The sequence below is a fragment of the Apus apus genome, chromosome 17 (assembly GCF_020740795.1).
Source record: "Apus apus isolate bApuApu2 chromosome 17, bApuApu2.pri.cur, whole genome shotgun sequence".
Classification (NCBI taxonomy): Eukaryota; Metazoa; Chordata; class Aves; order Apodiformes; family Apodidae; genus Apus; species Apus apus.
In genome coordinates this window covers 2923443-2942521 of record NC_067298.1, presented here as the reverse complement: position 1 = coordinate 2942521, position 19079 = coordinate 2923443, and the positions used below count along the sequence as shown (strand labels likewise).

Genomic DNA, 19079 nt, shown 5'->3' with positions numbered 1-19079 from the left:
GTGCTGAGGAACTTATTGTCTTGGCCTAAGGGGCTCTTAGACCTACTCAGCATGTTAATTTTCAGTTCAAACTGGAATTGGAGGTGAGGGAAATAAGTTCAAAGATGGCAAATGTGACTACCTCTTCTCCCCTCCCAGTCCTTTTGCTATTGAGATACAATTAAACTCCTTGGCCAGAGAAGCAAAATGACCAGTGAGTGACCCAGCAGTGGCATCACAGGGCATGGCTACCCTGCAAACTCCTGCTGAGAGTCAAGAAGACTCACAGGAGCACAGAAGTCCTCGTGGCTTTTGTGATCTCTCTGAGAAGAAAAGCTGCTTAAATCAGTCTGAGTGACTGCGCTGCCCTGCACTGGGCCTGGGGGATGCTCCCACAGCTGATTGTCTTCTGGAGATGGACTCTTTCATTGCCTGAGCTGTAACTGGCACTGGCTGAATCCCTTCCACCTGGTCCCTGAATGAGAGTTCAGAGCTGTCTCATAGCTTCTCCATTTGAGGATTTCCAGCCCCTGCTTTGGCCGAGCTGAGACTCTGACAAGTCCAGTTACTCCCACAAATTTCTGAGGCCACATTAAAGAAAAGGAGCTGTAACTGGTATGGAAAAATCAGAGCCAAAGGGATTTGCAGGGGTTTCAAATCAGAGGCTGTTTCTGTACTGCCCCTGAGGTGGAGCTGAAGAGCTTTTCCAGCCGAGCTTTATCTTGAGCCTCTTGGCTGGTTGCAGTAAAAGCCTCACATCATCACCTCTGTGTAATGTCTGACACGAGTGTGGAGGGGTTGAAAGAGCAGCAGTGGGAGGAAATGTGAGTCTGGGGTCCAAACTCTGAATCTTGGTGGGCATGGCACTAACATTACCCCGGGCTGCCTCTGCTGCTGGCGGGCGACTGGCACCTGCACCCCAGGGTCTGCACATCAGAGCAGAGAGTTGTAACTGTGCATTGTGTGTTCCTGAAAACTCCCCAAGAAGCACAAGTCTTGCTCAGGTTCCAGCACAGAAGTGAAGCAAAGCATTGTGTAAGAGGCTTCCATGCCAACCTGATAAATGGCCCGTGTAAACCTGAGAGATACAGCTGATCCCACCAGGATGAGGAGCTTCATGCCTGTCAACCAGAAAGGTTTTTGTCTGATTTATTTATTTTCGCTCCACTAGGAACACCCTGTTGCTTTGGAGCTTTCCCTGTTTAGTATTTAGAGATATAAAGCACTGTTTCCAAACCAAGCTGTGATGGTGACCAGAAAATACTTCTGTTTCCTTATGCTTTTCTTTCAAGGCTCTGTTAGTTCAGAATGCCAAATTTCAGCTTAAAATGAAATTTTATATAATCACCTCTCTCTATCAATACACCCCAGAAAACAGCTGGTAAACTCAGCTGTCCTGAGGCTCAGCTGAGGCTGTAGCTCCATCCACCTTCTTGCATGGCACCTGACCTGAGGAGAAGAAAGAAGAGAGGCTTGAGACCCAGGAAGAAGGGAGGCTGCTGCATGCCACTGTGACATTTTTAAACCATCCTTTTGAAAGCTCATCAACTTTAGCAAGCATTTGAATTTTAATAGAATGGGGCAAGTGCTTTGAAAAGTGCCAGGGCCAAAGCAGCTGACAGGGATTGTTTTGGAGACACTGGCTGAGAGATGGAGTTTTCACTCCGTGTTCAGGCAGCCGTCAGCACGGAGAGCCCTGCGGGTCCCTCCTAACATCCCACTCTTTCCCTTTGGCCCGTAGGTGAAAGCTCTTCTGGAAGAGATGTTAGAGAAACTGGTGGATGAGTTTAACATAGCAGAACTGATGGCAAAGGTGGAGGAGAGGACACCATACGTCGTGGTTGCCTTCCAGGAGTGTGAGCGCATGAACATCCTCACCGGTGAAATCAAGCGCTCGCTCCAGGAGCTGGACCTGGGGCTGAAGGTGGGTGGGAGCTTTGGGTGCTCAACCAGGGCCTCGATGAATGGAAAAGGTGCTCTGGGAGTAAAAGGGATCCCATTCTTCATTCAGCACTGCCATAAAACCAGTGTGGGTCTGCGGGGAAGGGCTCACAGAGGGTTCCAAATGACACGTTGTCCGCGGGCACTGGGAGAGGTTAAAGACACACAGAGCAATGACTGCTTTTTTGGGAGCAGAGACCAGGCACTTCTGTGCCCCTGATACTGTAGCACAGCAACAACAGGTCACTCAGAAATTGAGATGTGGCCTGTTTAAAGGAAAACAACAACAACAAAAATATCACATCTTCTCACAAAATGCCCAGGGACTGGGGGGAACTTGTTAACCAAGTGTCATTGAAGGCACAAGCTGAGCTGAAATCAAAGGAAAGGTTGGTCATGTGTAAAGAGGCAAAACGTCCAGAGCAATAAGAGGAAAAAAGTCTAAAAAAGAGTTTTGACAGAGATATAACTCCCCTTGCTGGGTGTGAGTCACTTGCTAGTAGAGAAGGGTCAGGAGCAGACCTTCCCTATGGAGATACTGTCCATGATTGCTCAGCCCATGCTTGCTTCTCCACCCAGAAAAGAACCTGGACTCTGCTCCAGAAGGTGATGCCTGAAAGAGCTGACAGGTGAGCAAGGAGGACCTGTCTTGAGACTGAATGACAATTTCAGCCCTCTCCTGAGCTCAGCTTTGAAGAGAGATCTTCCAAGGACAGATCTGCAGCGTGCACACAGAGGTGCTGGGGTTGGCTCTGGGATTTTGGGAAGCTGCTGCTCTGCAGGGATGGGACGTGGCTGCTTCTGAGTCCCATCTGTGTTGGGCTGTGCTCTGTGATCCCAGCAGCTCAGGCCTCGGCTACCTCAGACATTTCTGCATTGCTGCTGGTGCCTGTTGTCTTGATTCAAGAGAGGGACACATCATATGCACTTCATGGTGGCCCAGTATGTACAATCCATTTTAAAATAGGCTCATATTTGTGTAGTCAATTATTGTAGACAGATTTCCTTTATTTGCTAGCGTAAGGCAGTGGAACTGAAAATTCTGTTTCCTGAGACAGGTAAACAGAAATGATTTAATGTTTCAATCCAGGTGGACCAAACAAGATATCATTGTAACTGGGACGATGTGTAGCAATTAGATTTAATATGGAGAAGAATGAGCCATTTAGTGTTGGGATGAGGGGGAACGAGTGGATGCATGGGCTTTAATAAACCCCAGAAAGCAGGCAACAATAGAGGATGTAATTTTCTCCCCCAAACCCTGCCACAGATCATGGCAGGGAAGTGAAATTGGAGCTGCAGAAAAGGCACCTCCAGTGACTACATAGGTAGGTCCCAAAGGCCTCAGTCCCTACGGTGTGATTGAGAGACACCACAGGGCCTGGACTTAAGGACTTCTGAGTAGCAGATGAGCAGCAGTATCTATTCATGTCAGCATTTCTTCATCCTGTTTATGCTGAAGAGACAAATTTGAAGGGTCTGAGATAGCACCAGTGGATAATTCTTCTATGCCTGCAACCAAAGGTTGCATGTGGGTCCCTGCAGAGCTGAATTACACATTGAACATGACCTGCACTGCTGCCCAGCATCCCCCAGTGAGCCCTTCCCATGTCTTGGGTACCCCAGAGTGGACAGGTGATGCTTGGCCCTGCTCTGGCTGTTTCATGCAATCATGGAATCACTTTAGTTGGAAAAGACCCTTCAGAATATCAAGTCCCACTGTTCACCCAGCCCTGCCATGGCCACCACTAAACCATGTCACTCAGCACCACATCTTCATGGTCTTTAAGTAGCTGCAGGGATGGTGACCCCTCCACTGCCCTGGGCAGCCTGGGCCAGGGCCTGACAACCCTGAAGAAATTGTTCCCAAGATCCAATCTAATCCTCCCCTGACACAACTTGAGGCCATTCCCTCTTGTCCCATCACTTGTTCCTGGGGAGCAGAGCCTGAACCCCCTGGCTCCAACCTCCTCTCAGGCAGAGCCAGCAGGTCTCCCCTCACCTCCTTGTCTCCAGGCTGGACATCCCTCAGCTGCTCCTGCTCAGACTGGTGCTCTGTAGGCAGTGCTGCTGTCCTGACTTGGCTGCAAGGTCCCACACTCAGTTTGGGAGATAAATAATTCATGAATTGTTCCTTGTGTGAGCAGCTCCTGGGAGAGCTGCTAATGCCTGTTAATCTGTGGGACTGGGGATCTGGACTGACAGCACTCAGAGGAGGAGAGTTTACACAGCAGGAACCACGGGGCTCAGAAGAGAATAAGTAAAACACAGAGGAAGCAAGTCTTATTGTTCTTAACTGACTCTCTGCTCAAGGAAGTCGATTTGGAAATGTCATGCCTAATTTGAATGTTTGAATAATTCATTTTGTCTGTGCAGCGGAAAGTGATTGTTGGGTCCAAAAATAGGAGACATCCCATTAAGAGGAAGAGAAATTGCAATAGACTGGTAGCCATCAAAAATAACTGGCATGTTGCATTTCAAAGCCCTTTGTTCTGGATGACTTGAGTGAGACCAGAGGCTGGGCTGAAACGTTTGCATGTTAATGCTGTACCCAGGGTAATTTTGGCAAGCAGATTTTCTGGTTTGCAACTTCAGCCCCCACAATGAGGATAATCAATATTATAAAAAGGAGAAAGTAAGACTAAATTTTGTAAGGCTAACTGGGTATTTCACTGTATCAACTGAAAATAACCTTGCCTGAGAAAACAATTTGGGACAATAGCCTGCTCCTCTTGAGGGAATGTCTGAAGGCTGATGAAGTTTTCCTTCAAGGGTGTCTTTAATGAAAGTTCCTGCCAGCATTTTGGGGAGGAAAAAAGACAACAAAAAAAGGAGGAATCTGAATCATTCTGGATGTACTTTAGTATTCAGCATCTGAAATGCAAATTTATGCGTAATTGTGTTTGGACAACAGTATGAGATAGCTGCTGGAGATGTTGTGAACCCTCACAGGAGATTCCAGCAGCCATGCTTGGGTGCTCAGGCTGTAAAAATAGCTTCTCTTAAGCCTTCCTGAGAATTACATTGGCTAATTCATTTGTTTCCTGAAAAGTAAAGTAGACAGGATATATGATCGTGTGGGTTGTGGCTTTAAGTCAATTTGAATTCTTGCACACCTTTTGCAATCTTTTACCCTCTTTAGAACCTTTCCAGGAGTGCAAAACCCTTCTGAGTGTCTCTGTTGGAAGGCCCTGTGGTTCTCAGGGTCCTGCTGTCACCAGTGCAGAACTTTGCCCCTCAGACTTCTTTCTTTTTTCTTTCTTCCTGTATGGCCTTGCCACAGCTTTAGCCAGAGACCAGCCTATTGACTAAGTCCTCTCCAGGTCTAAGTTCTCTTGGGGTGGGAGGTGATGAGCAGTGTGGTATGAATGAGGAAGGAACCAAACTGGTGCTTCTGAGCTTGTCCCAAGTCCTGATCACTCAGCACTGAGCTTTCTCCACTTGCTAGTGCCTGGTGCACCATGGTCCATCCACAAGGGCACTCTCCCATGCTGTGGTTGGTCTCTAGCTGTGATCTTGTCCTACTGGAGCCTGTCAGTGGGATCTGCAGACCAGAGCTCTGCGGGGCATGGTCAGCAAAGGAATAAACTGCAAAGATTTTTAACTGCTGGACTCTGACAAGCGTAGCTAAGCAGGTGTGGGGGTTGCTTTAAGCAGCTTTCAACTTTTGCTAAAGCAAAATTGTGGCCCCAGTAAAGGGCACCTCTGCTGACCTCATGGCTGGAGGCACTGAAGTCCTGTGAAAGAACAGTTGGGATTTTTTAATGTGAATAGACCGACCCAGTTCCTGTGCCCTCCTTCTCAGCTACGGCTCAACTGCTTTCAGTTCCTCTTTCCAAAAACACTCAGCCTGAGGCAAAGAGGAATTGTAAGTCAGATAAGTTTTGGCAAAAATGGTAAGGGGACAAATGTAAGTACTTCTAATGGAAAGAGGTGAAAAATGTTAACTAGAAGTCCCCAAACTGCTCTGGTGTGTTGTACCCCTCGAGCTCAGCATGGGGCAGGCAGAGGTTTAGATGGTGAAGGGCTTTAGGTGCCTGCAGGAGCTGGCACTGCTGCTGCAGGGTTTTGTCTTTGCAGGCAGCTTGGCTTGAGTGTCACAGAATCACAGGTCAGTTATTCTGGAGATCATCTAGGCCAACCCCATGCTCAAAGCAGGGTCAGGTAGAGCAGGTTGCTCTACCTCCACCCCTGTGCATCTCCAGGCGAGGAGACAGTCGCCCAGCCCCAGGCTCAGTGAGAGGCTCCAGGCACTGCCTGCAGGCCAAGACATGATGAGCTGAGCCTCAACCTTTGCCTAGCAGACCCTGGGGACCCTCTGAAGAGTACCAGAACTTCAAGAGGGATGCTATTATTACTGTGCATAAGCTCTTTTTGGCCGTGCAGGGCTGGTCCAACTCTGCTCCTGTCTGGAGGAGGTTTCTAAAAGCTTTTAATTAATTGCTGAGTAAAGGAAAAGCCAAACTTCTCCCTGTATGTCACTTGGCTGAATCATATCTAGATCTGTCATGTGTTTCCCTGCTGTGAAAGAAACTGTGATTACATTTGCAGACAACATGTGAAATCATAAAGCCAGACTTGTGCTACAAAGTCATAAAGGAGGAGGGGAGTGAGGAAAAGTGGAGGAGAGGAGGGGGACAGGACTTGACACAACAGACATTTGGACAGTTTCAGGGTAGATCATGAGGGTTTCCAGTATCCTCCCCTGGCAGAATGAGTGAGAACAGCTTTGCACCTCTGAAAATGTGCCCTAGAAAGATCCTTGGTCAGTGAGAGAAAGCAGAAGGAACACTGGGACACCTGAGGGACACCCATGCTTGCTGTCACTCTGCCACACAGCTGTTCCTCCAAGGACTGTTTTACAGTAGGGGGGTGAGGATGCAATTAATGTGCTGTAGAACATGTTCATGGAAGCCTAAAACTCATAAAGAAGTTCACAGCATGTGAGCACTGGAGACAGGGTGGTGTGCTCTTCCACCCCTCTAGCTCAGCTTTTGCTTTTGACCTGGCTTTGTTCAGGTGGAGCAGTTGTCCATGCTGATTATACCCTTTCTCACTCAGGGAGAACTGACCATGACAAGTGACATGGAGAACCTGCAGAATGCCCTCTTCTTGGATGCAGTGCCTGAGTCCTGGATAAAGAAGGCTTACCCTTCCACTGCCAGCCTGGGCACATGGTTTGCTGACCTCCTCACTCGCATCAAGGAACTGGAGACCTGGACAGGAGACTTCTCCTTACCTTCCACAGTGTGGCTTTCTGGGTTCTTTAATCCCCAGTCTTTCCTGACAGCCATCATGCAGTCCACAGCCCGAAAGAACGAGTGGCCTTTGGACAAGATGACCTTGCAGTGTGATGTGACAAAAAAGAACAGGGAAGATTTTGCCAGCCCTCCTCGGGAAGGCGCCTACGTCCACGGCTTCTTCATGGAGGGTGCACGCTGGGATGCACAGGTGAGCTCACCAAGGCTGTTGAGGGAGGAGCTTTCTTCCTTGGTACTCTTCTCTGGGGAACTTCTCAGCCCAGCCAGGTGCTCGTCTAAAACAGTCATTTGAGCTGCCCCTTCAGGTTTGGGAAGGATGTGAGAGATGAGCCTCTGCTCTGCAGCCTGGAGCAGGTATCCAGGGTGCTCAGATGAATCCCCCCCTGGAGCAGCCTGTTCCCTGACTGTGAAGGGAGTTCAGGGTGGCCAGCCTGGACTGATAGATCCCATTTTTATCAGGTGAATCTCAGCCTCAGTGAACTTTGACTAAGCTGTGGTGAGTACTCGTGGTGTTCCTTCAGACAGAAAGCATGGGCTCCCCTCAAGACTCTCTTGTCCCTGCACCTTCTCGTGGTTGTGATCTCACTGTGGCCTCCAAAGGTGGCATGGCAGACTTCTGCAGTGTCACTGCTCTGTCACCTGGTCAGCAGTGAGGAGAAAGGAAGGACTGATTTCCTACGTGTCTCCAGATCTGGGTGGGTGAGATGTGCCAAATCCAGACCAGTGTCTTTCCACTGGTGGCTGCTGCAGGATGTCACCTGCACAGCTCGAGCTTGTGGCCAAGAATGAAGCACAACCTTTAGCCATCCCTTTGGGGTGGCAGATAAAGGGGTGGATCCCATCTGGCCCCATAGACTTGTGGGTGTCCTGGTGCAGAAGCAGGTCATTAACTACTTCCTCCTGGATTATGGGGGGGTTGTTCTGCTCTCCATCCTTATCTTCCAGCTCAGGAGGATGAACACCCTGGGGGAACCTGCTCTGCTTATTAAAGACAGAAGCAAAGAAGGCATTAAGTATCTCAGCCTTCTCCTCCTCCTTGGTTGCAATGTTCCCCTCTGCATCCAGTAAGGGATGGAGATTCTCCCTGGCTCTTTTTTTTATTGTAACAACTTTTTTTGTTGTTCTGGTTCCATTTTTCTTGTGATTGAAAGACTGAGTAATTATTTTTATAAAACCAGTCATCATCTCTGGGTACCATGCTTCCCTGTATTTCAGAAAGGCAGAGAGTATTTTCATATTGCTGCTCACACTGAACTATCATTTCCACCCAGTGAAACTGTTCATTTTACCTGTAATCCAGTGAGCAGCAGGAGATATTAGTGGATGCAGCATTTTTAGAACAGGTGCACAGTCCTTTTGGGTTGCAAACTCCTTCCAAATTAATCTTGTGCTAAGAATGGTGGGTGATGTTTAGAAGAAGTCCCCTGGGGAACACCTCCACTTTTAAAAGAACATTTCACATCTAGATTGTGCCTCCAAAAAAACGAAGAAAATTACTTCTGTGTTCTGCTACTCACATTTTTCTATTTATTCAAACATTTATGATTGCCCTTGGGTGCCTTAAATTTATAAGACATTCATTACAAAACAGCAGGCAGCTATTAGATTAGATGAAATGAAACCAAGCAGGTTATTTGGGGTCCAAATGATGTAGCACTGGTCAAGTCAATGGGATTTAGGGAGGGGTGGTTGGGCTGGTGACACTGAGACATTTCATCTTAAGCCATGGGACTCTGCTGACTGATTCCTGGCTTTTCTGCTCCCAGCAGTAGAGCTGGGTGCCAGTTCTGTGCCCAGCTCCTCACCAAGGAGCAGGAGAGGACAAGGGAGAAGTGGGTTTTGCACCTCAGGTGCCTCAGGCAGCTTTGCCAGGGGTGACCAGCACAGCACCTTGAGCTTGGGAGGGATGCAGAGTGTGCTGAGCACTGGCTGAACTCTCAGGGTGTGGTGCCTGCTTCAAGCTGCCACTTCTCTGCACTTTCTAAAGCCAGTTCTATGTCAAGCACTGGGCTTAAACCAGCAGAGAGGCTTGGCAGGCCTGTGGCTCCTGTGTGGCCAGGAACAGTCACATCTATTTGATGGTTCCAGCAGTTCTGTATCTGTGGGAGCAGTTGCAAACCATTCGTTTTGATCTGAGCTGCTCACAGCAACAGATGAGGATGAAGACAACATCAGTGTGTAACCCAGCCCTGGCACAGCCCAGTTCTGGGGCTACAGTCCCAAACATCACCACTTGCCTCGTTCTTCTGCAGAGGCACCAGGTACATCAAATCTCATGCATCAGAGACTGACATTTTTCCCAGGGGGATGAGCTGGGGCACCATGTGAAGTCTTTTCCTGCAGATGTCAACTGTCAGTAACTGTCAACTTATTTGTGAGCTAGGAGAGTGAGTGTAGGATGTGGCTCAAGCTGAGATCTCCAGTGATAAACTGACCCTGCAGCCATGGAGGGGACATTTGCAAACTGTGCTGTGAACAGCCAGTCTCTTATTTATGGTTCTTCTGAAAATTTAATAACTTAGCAAAGCCTTTTCCATTTGTGTCTCAACTCTTAAACTACTCAGTGATAAAAATTCCTCTCTCATTTGGCTTTACTGGACAGCACATCATTAGGTCTTCTTCACTGTGTGCTCCATGGATGGCTCTTTTCTCCTTTACTATGTCCAGTTGAAGCCACTAACCCCAGCAATCTCTGGACCACCTTGGAATGATGTTCACTGCTGGTCATATCACCAGCCCCTCTTCCCTGCAAGCAGAGGCAACTCAATCTGAGAGACAACCAAGCTGTGCTGAAGGTCTTTAAGCCAAAAGCACCTGAGTTAGCTGTGGTGCAGGTGTGCCTGAGCTAGGAACACCTCAAGGTGCAGCTGAGTGGGAAGGGATATTGGCTTGCTGGACCTGTATTTGGGGCATCCATTAGCATCCCTAGCTTCTTACAACTGTTCTGTGTCTTAGAACCCATCCATTTGTACCAGCACTGGTGTGGCCAGCAGGAGCAGGGCAGGGATCATCCCCCTGTGCTGGGCACTGGGGAGGCCATGCCTTGAATCCTGGGGTCAGGTCTGGGCCCCTCAGGACAAGAAGGACATGGAGGGGCTGGAGAGTGTCCAGGGAAGGGCAAGGGAGCTGGGGAAGGGGCTGGAGCACAAGTCTGAGGAGGAGCAGCTGAGGGAGCTGGGGGTGTCCAGCCTGGAGACGAGGAGGTGAGGGGAGACCTGCTGGCTCTGCAGCTGCCTGAGAGGAGGTTGGAGCCAGGGGGGTTGGTCTCTGCTCCCCAGGAACAAGAGATAGAACAAGAGGAAATGGCCTCAAGTTGTGCCAGGGGAGGATTAGACTGGATATTGGGAACAATTTCTTCATGGAAAGGGCTGTCAGGCCCTATCCCAGGCTGCCCAGGGCAGGGGTGGAGTCCCCATCCCTGGAGGGGTTTCCAAGCCATGTAGATGTGGTGCTGAGGGACATGGGGCAGTGGTGGCCTTGGCAGGGCTGGGGTAGTGGTTGGACTTGATGATCTTAAAGGTCTTTTCCAACCAACATAACTCTGTGATTCTATGCCATGTTGCAAGGTCCACTCTTCAAATTGCCTGTTGAGAAGTCAGGAGAGTCAGACATGAAGACTTCTGTTAGACCTGAGGCCTGAGCTCTCCAAGCACAGAACAGTGGCTTTTACCAGGTGTGCTGTGCCAGTAGCTGGGGGAAATTACTTCCAGAGTAGGATTAATTTCTGATGATGAGAGCAATACAAAAAATGCAAGTGCAAATGAGCCCAGACATAACACAGTGACATGTTCCACAGAGAGAGCTCAGGAAGATTTCAACTCTTGTTAACCCAGAAAGAGACATATTCTATCTTAGAAATTTGATTTGAATAATTGTCAGCAGGAAAAAAAAAGAGATCTGATCAAAATCCTCCCTCAGAAATGAAAGATGTGGGTTTAAAAAGAGCACATAATAATGCCTGATAAATAGCTTCTTTGCAAAGCATTCTAAGAATTATTTGGTGTTTGTTGAGCACATTGGAAAGCAAAAATCCTAAATCAGAGTTGGATTTATCACAGCTTAGTGTAACAGATGGCATTAATACAATTAAACCAAGGTGTGTCACAAGAGGGATCATTTTTCTTCACTCATTTGCAGAGCTAAATAAACTACTAGAGAGGTTGAATCTCATCCCACGTGTCTGATCTAAGAGCATTTGAAATAATGATGATATGTGAAGCTAAGCTGCCATGAGAGGCAGTTTCTTTAGCACTGAGTTTTATTTCTGTTTCATTATTTGTTTTAATTTGGTCTCTCTAGCTCCTCTTAAGCAATTCTGCAGGCTTTCCTGGCAGCTGATGGATGGGCAGGGCATTTTCTTGTCAGAAGGAGAAAGAGAAGTTGCCAGAGAGACTCATGTTAGAGGAACAAGCTGTGGCTGCCCCATCCCTGGCAGTGTTGAAGGGCAGGTTGGATGGGGCTTGGAGCAACCTGGGCTGGTGGGAGGTGTCCCTGCCCATGCAGGGGGTTTGGAACTGGGTGATCTATAAGGTCCCTTCCAACCCAAACCAGTCTGTGGTTCTATGGTGTCATGCCCTGACAGCCCAGCCCCCTTCTCCTGCATCAGGCAGCCTCCTGAGCAGAGCATTGCTTTGAAGAGAGTAGTGTGGACTTGTTATTTAATGGTAATATTCCTTCAGGAATAGTCCTTCTGAATCCCCCTTGTTGGTGTGAGAGTGGAAACAAGCCTGTGGTGCCTTTTGGGGCCACTCAAAACCTTGAGTGCATTCATTGCACAGCCAAGTGTATCCCAGGTGGTGCTCAGATGTTGGTGTTGTGGTGGGAGAATTACTCCGTGCTTTTTTAGACTCAGGTGAGCACTGTCCTCCATCCCGAGCCCTTTTCAGGTGCCCACAACTGACCAAGCTCAAGCAAGGCTTCCCACAAGCTGGTTCTGCTTTGGCAAAACCTTGGCTGAGAGCAGCACCAGGGTGATGTGGCTGGACATAGCCAGGAACGTTGTTCCCCTGCAAAATCCAGCTCAGGTGTGTATGGGTTTGAGCACCTGGGGAGAGCAGCCATCTCTCTGTACCCCTGGGGAATAAGGTGTGCTTGAAGGGGCCTTCTAATGAAACAAAGTAGATGTTTGATCCAGACCCCCCCTTACCTCAAATAAACTCATCCACCCCCTTGATCCTTTCACTTGTATAAACAGGAGAGAGGACGATGTGTGTCGGGTGGATATCATGGACATCTGGTTGAGACTTTGTCTTCTTTCCTTTGCAGGCTGGGATAATCACAGATGCAAGGCTGAAGGAACTAACCCCAGCCATGCCTGTCATCTTCATCAAAGCCATCCCTGCTGACAAACAAGACACCCGGAGCCTGTACCCGTGTCCTGTGTACAAAACCCCCCAGAGAGGGCCAACTTATGTCTGGACTTTTAACCTTAAAACTAGAGAAAATCCTTCCAAGTGGGTGCTTGCTGGCGTGGCACTGCTGCTGCAGACCTAGGCTCCCCAGCAGAGCTCCTTGTTTCCAAATCCCTACTGGTGGGTTTCTTCTACAGTGAAAACAAAATAATACCCTGAGCTTGAAGCCAAGTTCCATCCCTCAGAGTCCTGGGACTTGGCCTAAATGGAGCCTGCAAGGAGGTGAGAGTGTGGAGGGATGCAGGGACCAGCTTCTTGGCTGCTGCAAATCAGTGTCCTCTAGTTCCTACACTGGAGCAATGGAAGAATTTCTTAACCCAGAGAGGGGCTGGACACTGGAACAGGCTGCCCAGGGAGGTGGTGGGGTCATCATCCCTGAAGTGTTTAAAAGAAATGTAGATGTGGTGCTTAGGGACAGGATTTAAGCACTGAATTGGTAAATTAGGTTATGGGAGGGGGATTTAGGTTATGGTTGGACTTGATGATCTTCAGGGTCCCTTCCAACCAGGATGATTCTATGATTTTATACAATCCCAACCCCCAGGCAGATCTTCCACACCCAGAAAGTGCTAAGTTCAAATCTGAATTTAAGGTTTCTTTCTCTTTTGTGATTCAAAGTAGTTTCAAAGTCAGCTCCAATATCCTCTGATGGTTCAGTGACCTGTGAAATTCCTTAGACCTGTTGTTTTTCTACACTTGAGTGTTTCTTTGTCATACTTGGAAAGTCAGAAGTTGGGGGATCAGCAGGGGGTGTGGATCTGAACTGTTTTCTTGCTAATATTCCTGTCAATTTTAGAAACTTTAAAAATAGGGTTAATATTCAAAGTGCTTAATGTAATCAGCAGTAAAAACACAGCACAGGGGTTATTTAAGAAGAATATCTCATAATGATAGAAATTTGCTAATAAAATTCATTATTCCCTGCCTAGTTAAAAATAAGAGTGAGAGTTTGGAGTAAAAATTTCCCTGGAGGCCTGTGTGCCATGGTGACACAATGTCCACAGGGTGCATGTGGGGCTGGGCAGGACAAACTTGTGATTGCAAATGCAATCAGTGAGGGTGAGGACTGGTGTGTGTTTCTGGAGCAAGAGCACAGAGAGGGGTGACTGGGGTGGCTTTATCATGAGCCAGACACATGGAGAGTTGCCCTGGAATGCAGAAGCTGAGCCATTTTGGAGCTGGGAAACGTGGAAGGGAGGTTTCCTGGGGAAATGGGGAAGTGCTGTGCCCTCCGTGGCAGCTGCAGGGCTGGGCTGCACAGCACAGGACCTCAGCTCTGGCTGCTGTTTCTCCTCCTGACGTGGTGCACAGTGTCCTCCTGGTTTTCCACCTGTGGGGTTCGTGGCCGTCTCTGCACTTCCCGCAGGACCAGCCTGGGGAGCAGCAGGGAGGCTGAGAAGGGGGGGAGGGAAAGGTGTGCAGGGGATTTGGTCTCGGTGGCATTAGCAGCAGTGAGCAGCCCCAAAGCTTTCCCACCCTCACCCAGTGCCAGGTTACAACCTCACGGCTCAGGTCTCCATCAGGGACTGTCACTCTCCTTTGGGAACACTAGAAACCCTGTTAGATAATCCACAAGGTCATTGAGCCCCTTCACAGACACTTGTCTCATCTTGGGAGGTCCCCACTTGCCAGAGTTGGCCCTGAATGGGCTCAGGTGTTTAGCACCAACTGGGGAAAGGGGCCAGTCACCAGCCAACTCTACTGCCCACCTGGTGGCCCTGAAACTTCCAGGGTTCTGTTTCCAGGCAGCCATGGCAGCTTGCATGGTGCTGTGTTTGGATTTGTGGTGGAAACAGTGCTGATAATACAGAGATGTTTTGGTTCCTGCTGGCTAGTGCTTGTACCACACCTGCTTCTCAAGACCTGTGTCGGGTCTCACACCACCCCACCAGCAGGTGGGCTGGGGCAGCACAAGCAGGTGGGAGGGGGCCCAGCTGTGACAGCTGATTCCAGCTGACCCCAGGGTTATTCCATACGATCTCGTGCTCAGCAATCGAAGCTGGAAGAAGAAGGAGGAAGGAAAGACATCTGGAGTGAAGGCATTTGTCTTCCCGAGGAACTGTTAACATGTGCTGGAGCCTGGCTTCCCTGGAGATGGCAGAGCTCCCACCTCCTGATGGGAAGTGGTGAGTGAATTCCTTCTTTTGCTTTCCTTGTGCAGGTGGGTTTTGCCTTACCTGTCCAACTGGCTTTATCTCCCCCCACATGTCCAGGCACTTCTGCCCTTCTGACTCTCCCCCCAGCCCACCAGAGCAGCTCGGTGGGGCTTGGCTGCCCACCAGGGTTTCACCAGGACAGCTTTCCCATGGGTTGTGGTTGGTTTCTCAGCCTTGTGGCAAACTGGACAGCTTGATGGGTGGTCTCAGCCCACGCTGATGGGGACCTGGCCCAGCATATCAGCTTTCCACATCATACTGTCATCCCACCCAGAGTAACGGAGGGCAGTGAAGTCCTCAGGAAATCCACAGTGGCTCTCTTGGGCTGGGCAGCACAGCTGCTGTCTTCCTGCAGGAATGAAGAGCTGTAAAATCCCTGCCTTTGCAGTCGTGGAGAACGATGACCTGGACCGAAGCAAGGCAGAAAAACTTCCTGGTAAGAACTTTCTTTCATTGCCAGGGAGTGTCTCCAAGGCACAGCCCCCAAAAATGAGTGATGAAGAAGCAGGTTATGGCTTAGCCAAAACCAGCTGCAAATATCTAATGCAAAGAGGAGCATTGTCTTAAGCTTCCTATTTTAAAACCCCTCTTAACCCCTAAATGAGGTAAGAGATTCTATAGACTGCCCCAGATCATGGCCATTTGGCTAGAAGAGGTCTGTTAGCTAGGGAAAGCTGTGGTATTCAATTCAGTCTCTGTCAATTTAAATGAAAACCTGCCCACTAGATCTGTAATGTAAACTGGTCACTTCCCACAGTTTTGCAAAGCTGGATGCATTCATTTCTCCCAACTGTCTCACCAGGCAGGAGGTTTAGTTGCTCAAACAGCTGAAATAAACACACAAAAGCACGACCAAAAGGGACAGCAAGTGCCTTGTGCTCCAGCTAAGGTGGCTGGATTAGCCCTTCTTTGGTGTTTCTTCAGTGCTGCTTTTCCCATGAGCTTCTCAATGCTCCATGGGTGGGATTTCCTGGAGTCTGTTACTGTCCTAAGCTTCATACTTCACAGAATCACAGAATCCCAGGGGTTGGAAGGGACCTGGAAAGATCACCCAGCCCAACCCCCCTGCCAGAGCAGGGGCACCCAGAGCACATCACACAGGAACGTGTCCAGGGGGGTTGGAATGTCTCCAGAGAAGGAGACTCCCCAGCCTCTCTGGGCAGCCTGTCCCAGGGCTCTGTCACTCTCACAGGAAAGAAGTTCTTCCTGATATTCACATGGAACCTCCTGTGCTCCAGTTTGCACCCACTGCCCCTTGTCCTGTCTCTGGACATCACTGAACAAAGCCTGGCTCTGTCCTCCTGACACTCACCCTTTACATATCTGTAAACACTGATGAGATCACCCCTCAGTCTCCTCTTCTCCAAGCTCCAGAGCCCCAGCTCCCTCAGCCTTTCCTCATCAGGGAGATGTTCCACTCCCTCCAGCATCTCTGTGGCTCTGCCCTGGACTTCTCCTCTTTTAAACCCCATCTTCCTTTTCCCAGCATGCTAGGGCCTCTCTCACCTCACTGTTGCCCTCCATCACGCCCCTGTGCCTGCAGGAAAGGGAAGTTCAGTCATTCCCCAGGCACCACTTGCTCTTTGCAGAGCAGCAGCCTGAGCTGTTCCCTTGCCAGCTGAAGAATGGGATGTTGACAACAAAATGGAGCCGATTGTTTTATTATACATATCTTCCTGCATAATTCACCAGTTGGGCAGGCAGGGTAGTGGGGGGAGATATTTATAGATACTAGAAATGTCACCAGGGTGCTCATTCTTCATCCTTTGCAAGTCATCACAGGAAAGAGTTGGCTGCAAAAAGCTACAAGCGGAGAGTAAATAGTTTGATGCTTTGGGGGGGGGGGGGGGGGGGGAGAGAAAAAAACCTGACAGGCATGAGATTTTCCAGCCATATCTGCCTGAACCAGACAACGAAGTGAAGCCACCAGCTGTTGGTCAGGAGTGATGCCTCGGGCAGAGGGGCAGGGTTTCTGTGGATGAGCTCCCAGTGCCACCAGCCTGAGCCCTGCCTGGAACACAGGGACTGGGCCAGAGCCCCAGGGCTGAGGGTGAGGTTGTGGGGATGGGGAGAGAGTGTGGGAGCCAGGGCAGGGCTCAGGCTGGTCTGGAGCAGGGCAGGGAAGGCTGGCAGGGCAGGGCAGAGCCTGGAGCAATAGCATTTTGCTTGGGCTTGGACATGGCACCTTGCAGGGCAAGGCCAAGTGAGAACCCTCCGTGTCTCCTGCGCGGCCACAGCCTGGGACGGTCGATGCGCAGAGCTGGGATCTCTCAGCTGCAAAGGAGTTGTTGCTAGAAACTGTGTGTGTTTGGGGAAGTCACATCTTGATTTTTGCCAAGGAAAAATAAGACCAAAAAATAGTCCTCTTTTTTTTTTTTTTTGGTGTGTGTGTTTTCTCAGCTTTGCACCTTCTAGATCCAACTGCAGCGTCAGTGCAGACCAGCACCAGGTGCTCACCAGCTGGAATCTCAGCCCAGCATTTGTGTCCTCTGTCTTCAGGCACTGGGAAGGTGTTACCATCTGAGCCAGTCTCTGGGCACACCTTCTAGGCATCAGAAACAAGTGGGCTCCAGGAGTGAGTGACTCCCCTGACCCATCTTAGGGATCTCACGGCGAGTTTAGGATCCGCCAAAGGGTCTTGGGTCTCTTTGCCAACTGCCCACGGGGCCCAGGGGTCACCAGGTCAGACCAAGCTGGGGAGTGTTCTTACACCTAAGGTCAAACCTCTACGTCCTTCTCTTTTGCCGTGTCCCAGGAGTTCAGCTGTGTCCTACATCCCATGGTTTCACATGCAAGGCTGGGTACAGGACACCTAGGGGAGCTCAGACTAGGTCTTGTCCTCTGTGCTTCTCTGCAGCTGCTGACACTTCACAGAGCCTGTGGGGCTGCTTGGGGCCTGGCCCCTCTAAAGGTCTCTGGTCAATTAGTTAACTCCAGGCTGGTGACATTTTCCAAAGGGATGAAAGGAAGATGGTCCTGTTGAATACTTAATATCAGCTAAAGTGGAATAAACTCTCCTGGGACAGAGAAATGGCTTTTCCATAGCCTGGGAGGGTTGTACCTGCTGCAAATGATCATTGGCAGAAGAGCACATTTCCAAGTAAGGTCTTCACAACTGCTTTGTGGTGGTGTCTCATGTTCCAGGGTTAACCAGCTCCATTCTACTCTGACTGTTTCACACAGAGCAAAGCAAAAAGGAACTAGACACATCAAAGGAGACCTGGTGGGTAGCCAGTAGGTTGTCTCCACTGGGGCAAATTTATTGCTAATATTATTGGTCACTGGCAGTGCCCAAATCAGGCAAATTCTGCATTTTTCATGCTGAATTATTTACAGAACAAACCCAGCTGCCACGTATCAACTAGATGCTTTCATGTTATAAAGCAGCATTAATACATTTAATTAGCAACGGCTTATTAGATTCATGTCTGGTGTTGTGCATTGTTTTTTAAATGGCTGTAATTGCCCAAATAACTCTACAAATATATTTACCTTGTTAATGGTTGTAAATCTCATTGCAAAGATTGTAGAAGACATTGATGGAGTTACAAGCAGCCCTTCTCATTTGAGTCCTGGTGTGGCCTTAGTGCAGAAGGACAGTTTGAGGCCATAAATACATTGTCTAAAGGTTTTGAAGCCCCCTTACTTGTCTGAAGACTTGGAGGCTCACTTTTAGGCAACTGTCAGGTCATTCATTTTGATTAGTGCCAAAAGGCATGAGGTGAAACTTCAAGCCTGTCTTCAGTATCTTGGCTCAGTGTTTCCAAGAGCTGGGCTGGGGGAGGTGGATTCTGTAAGAGCTTCAGGGTCTGCAGCTCCTCCAGCTTCTGGGAAGGGCTGGTTTGGGTTCCCTTGTCTCTCTGTTGAAAATGTTGCCTTGGAAACAATTAGGATATCTGTAGTATTGAGTGAGGTTTCATAAAGCTGCACAAGGAGAAGTGTCCCATGTCCATGATGGAAATTTTGCCCAAGTCAGCAAATATGCCCCCCAGCCTTGGAGGCCCTGGTGTTCTGGGTATTGACATGGGGATCTGTCTTGACTTTGCATTGGGTTGGAACAAGGATTTGAGTGCTGATCTCCAGATGTCTGGGTCTCACCACCAGCCTGTTAGGCAGACAGGAGAGGAAGATGCATGTGAGGACACCTCTCTCATGAGAACAACCCAAGCAATTGTCTGTTCCCAGATGCAGACTCTTCATGGTTGCACTGCTCCCTTCACTGGGACAACATCAGTGAAGCTCTTGGTCCCATTTCTCTTAAAGGAGTTGGAAAGGTCTTGGGGTAATCCAAATATAGAATGGGAATAAACTCCAGGATCTTTATGACTCAC

General features: G+C 49.1%; 1 protein-coding gene across 1 annotated transcript in view; it reads left to right on the top strand.

Annotated features, from left to right (window-relative positions):
* Positions 1-13449, top strand: part of DNAH9 (dynein axonemal heavy chain 9) — a 160501-nt gene extending 147052 nt beyond the window's left edge. The window contains exons 67-69 of the mRNA XM_051635224.1: positions 1721-1903; positions 6982-7371; positions 12447-13449. Coding sequence (XP_051491184.1) covers positions 1721-1903; positions 6982-7371; positions 12447-12674 — 801 coding nt within the window. The 3' untranslated portion in view covers positions 12675-13449. The remainder of the gene's footprint in view (positions 1-1720; positions 1904-6981; positions 7372-12446) is intronic.
* The last annotated feature ends 5630 nt before the right edge of the window (positions 13450-19079 follow it).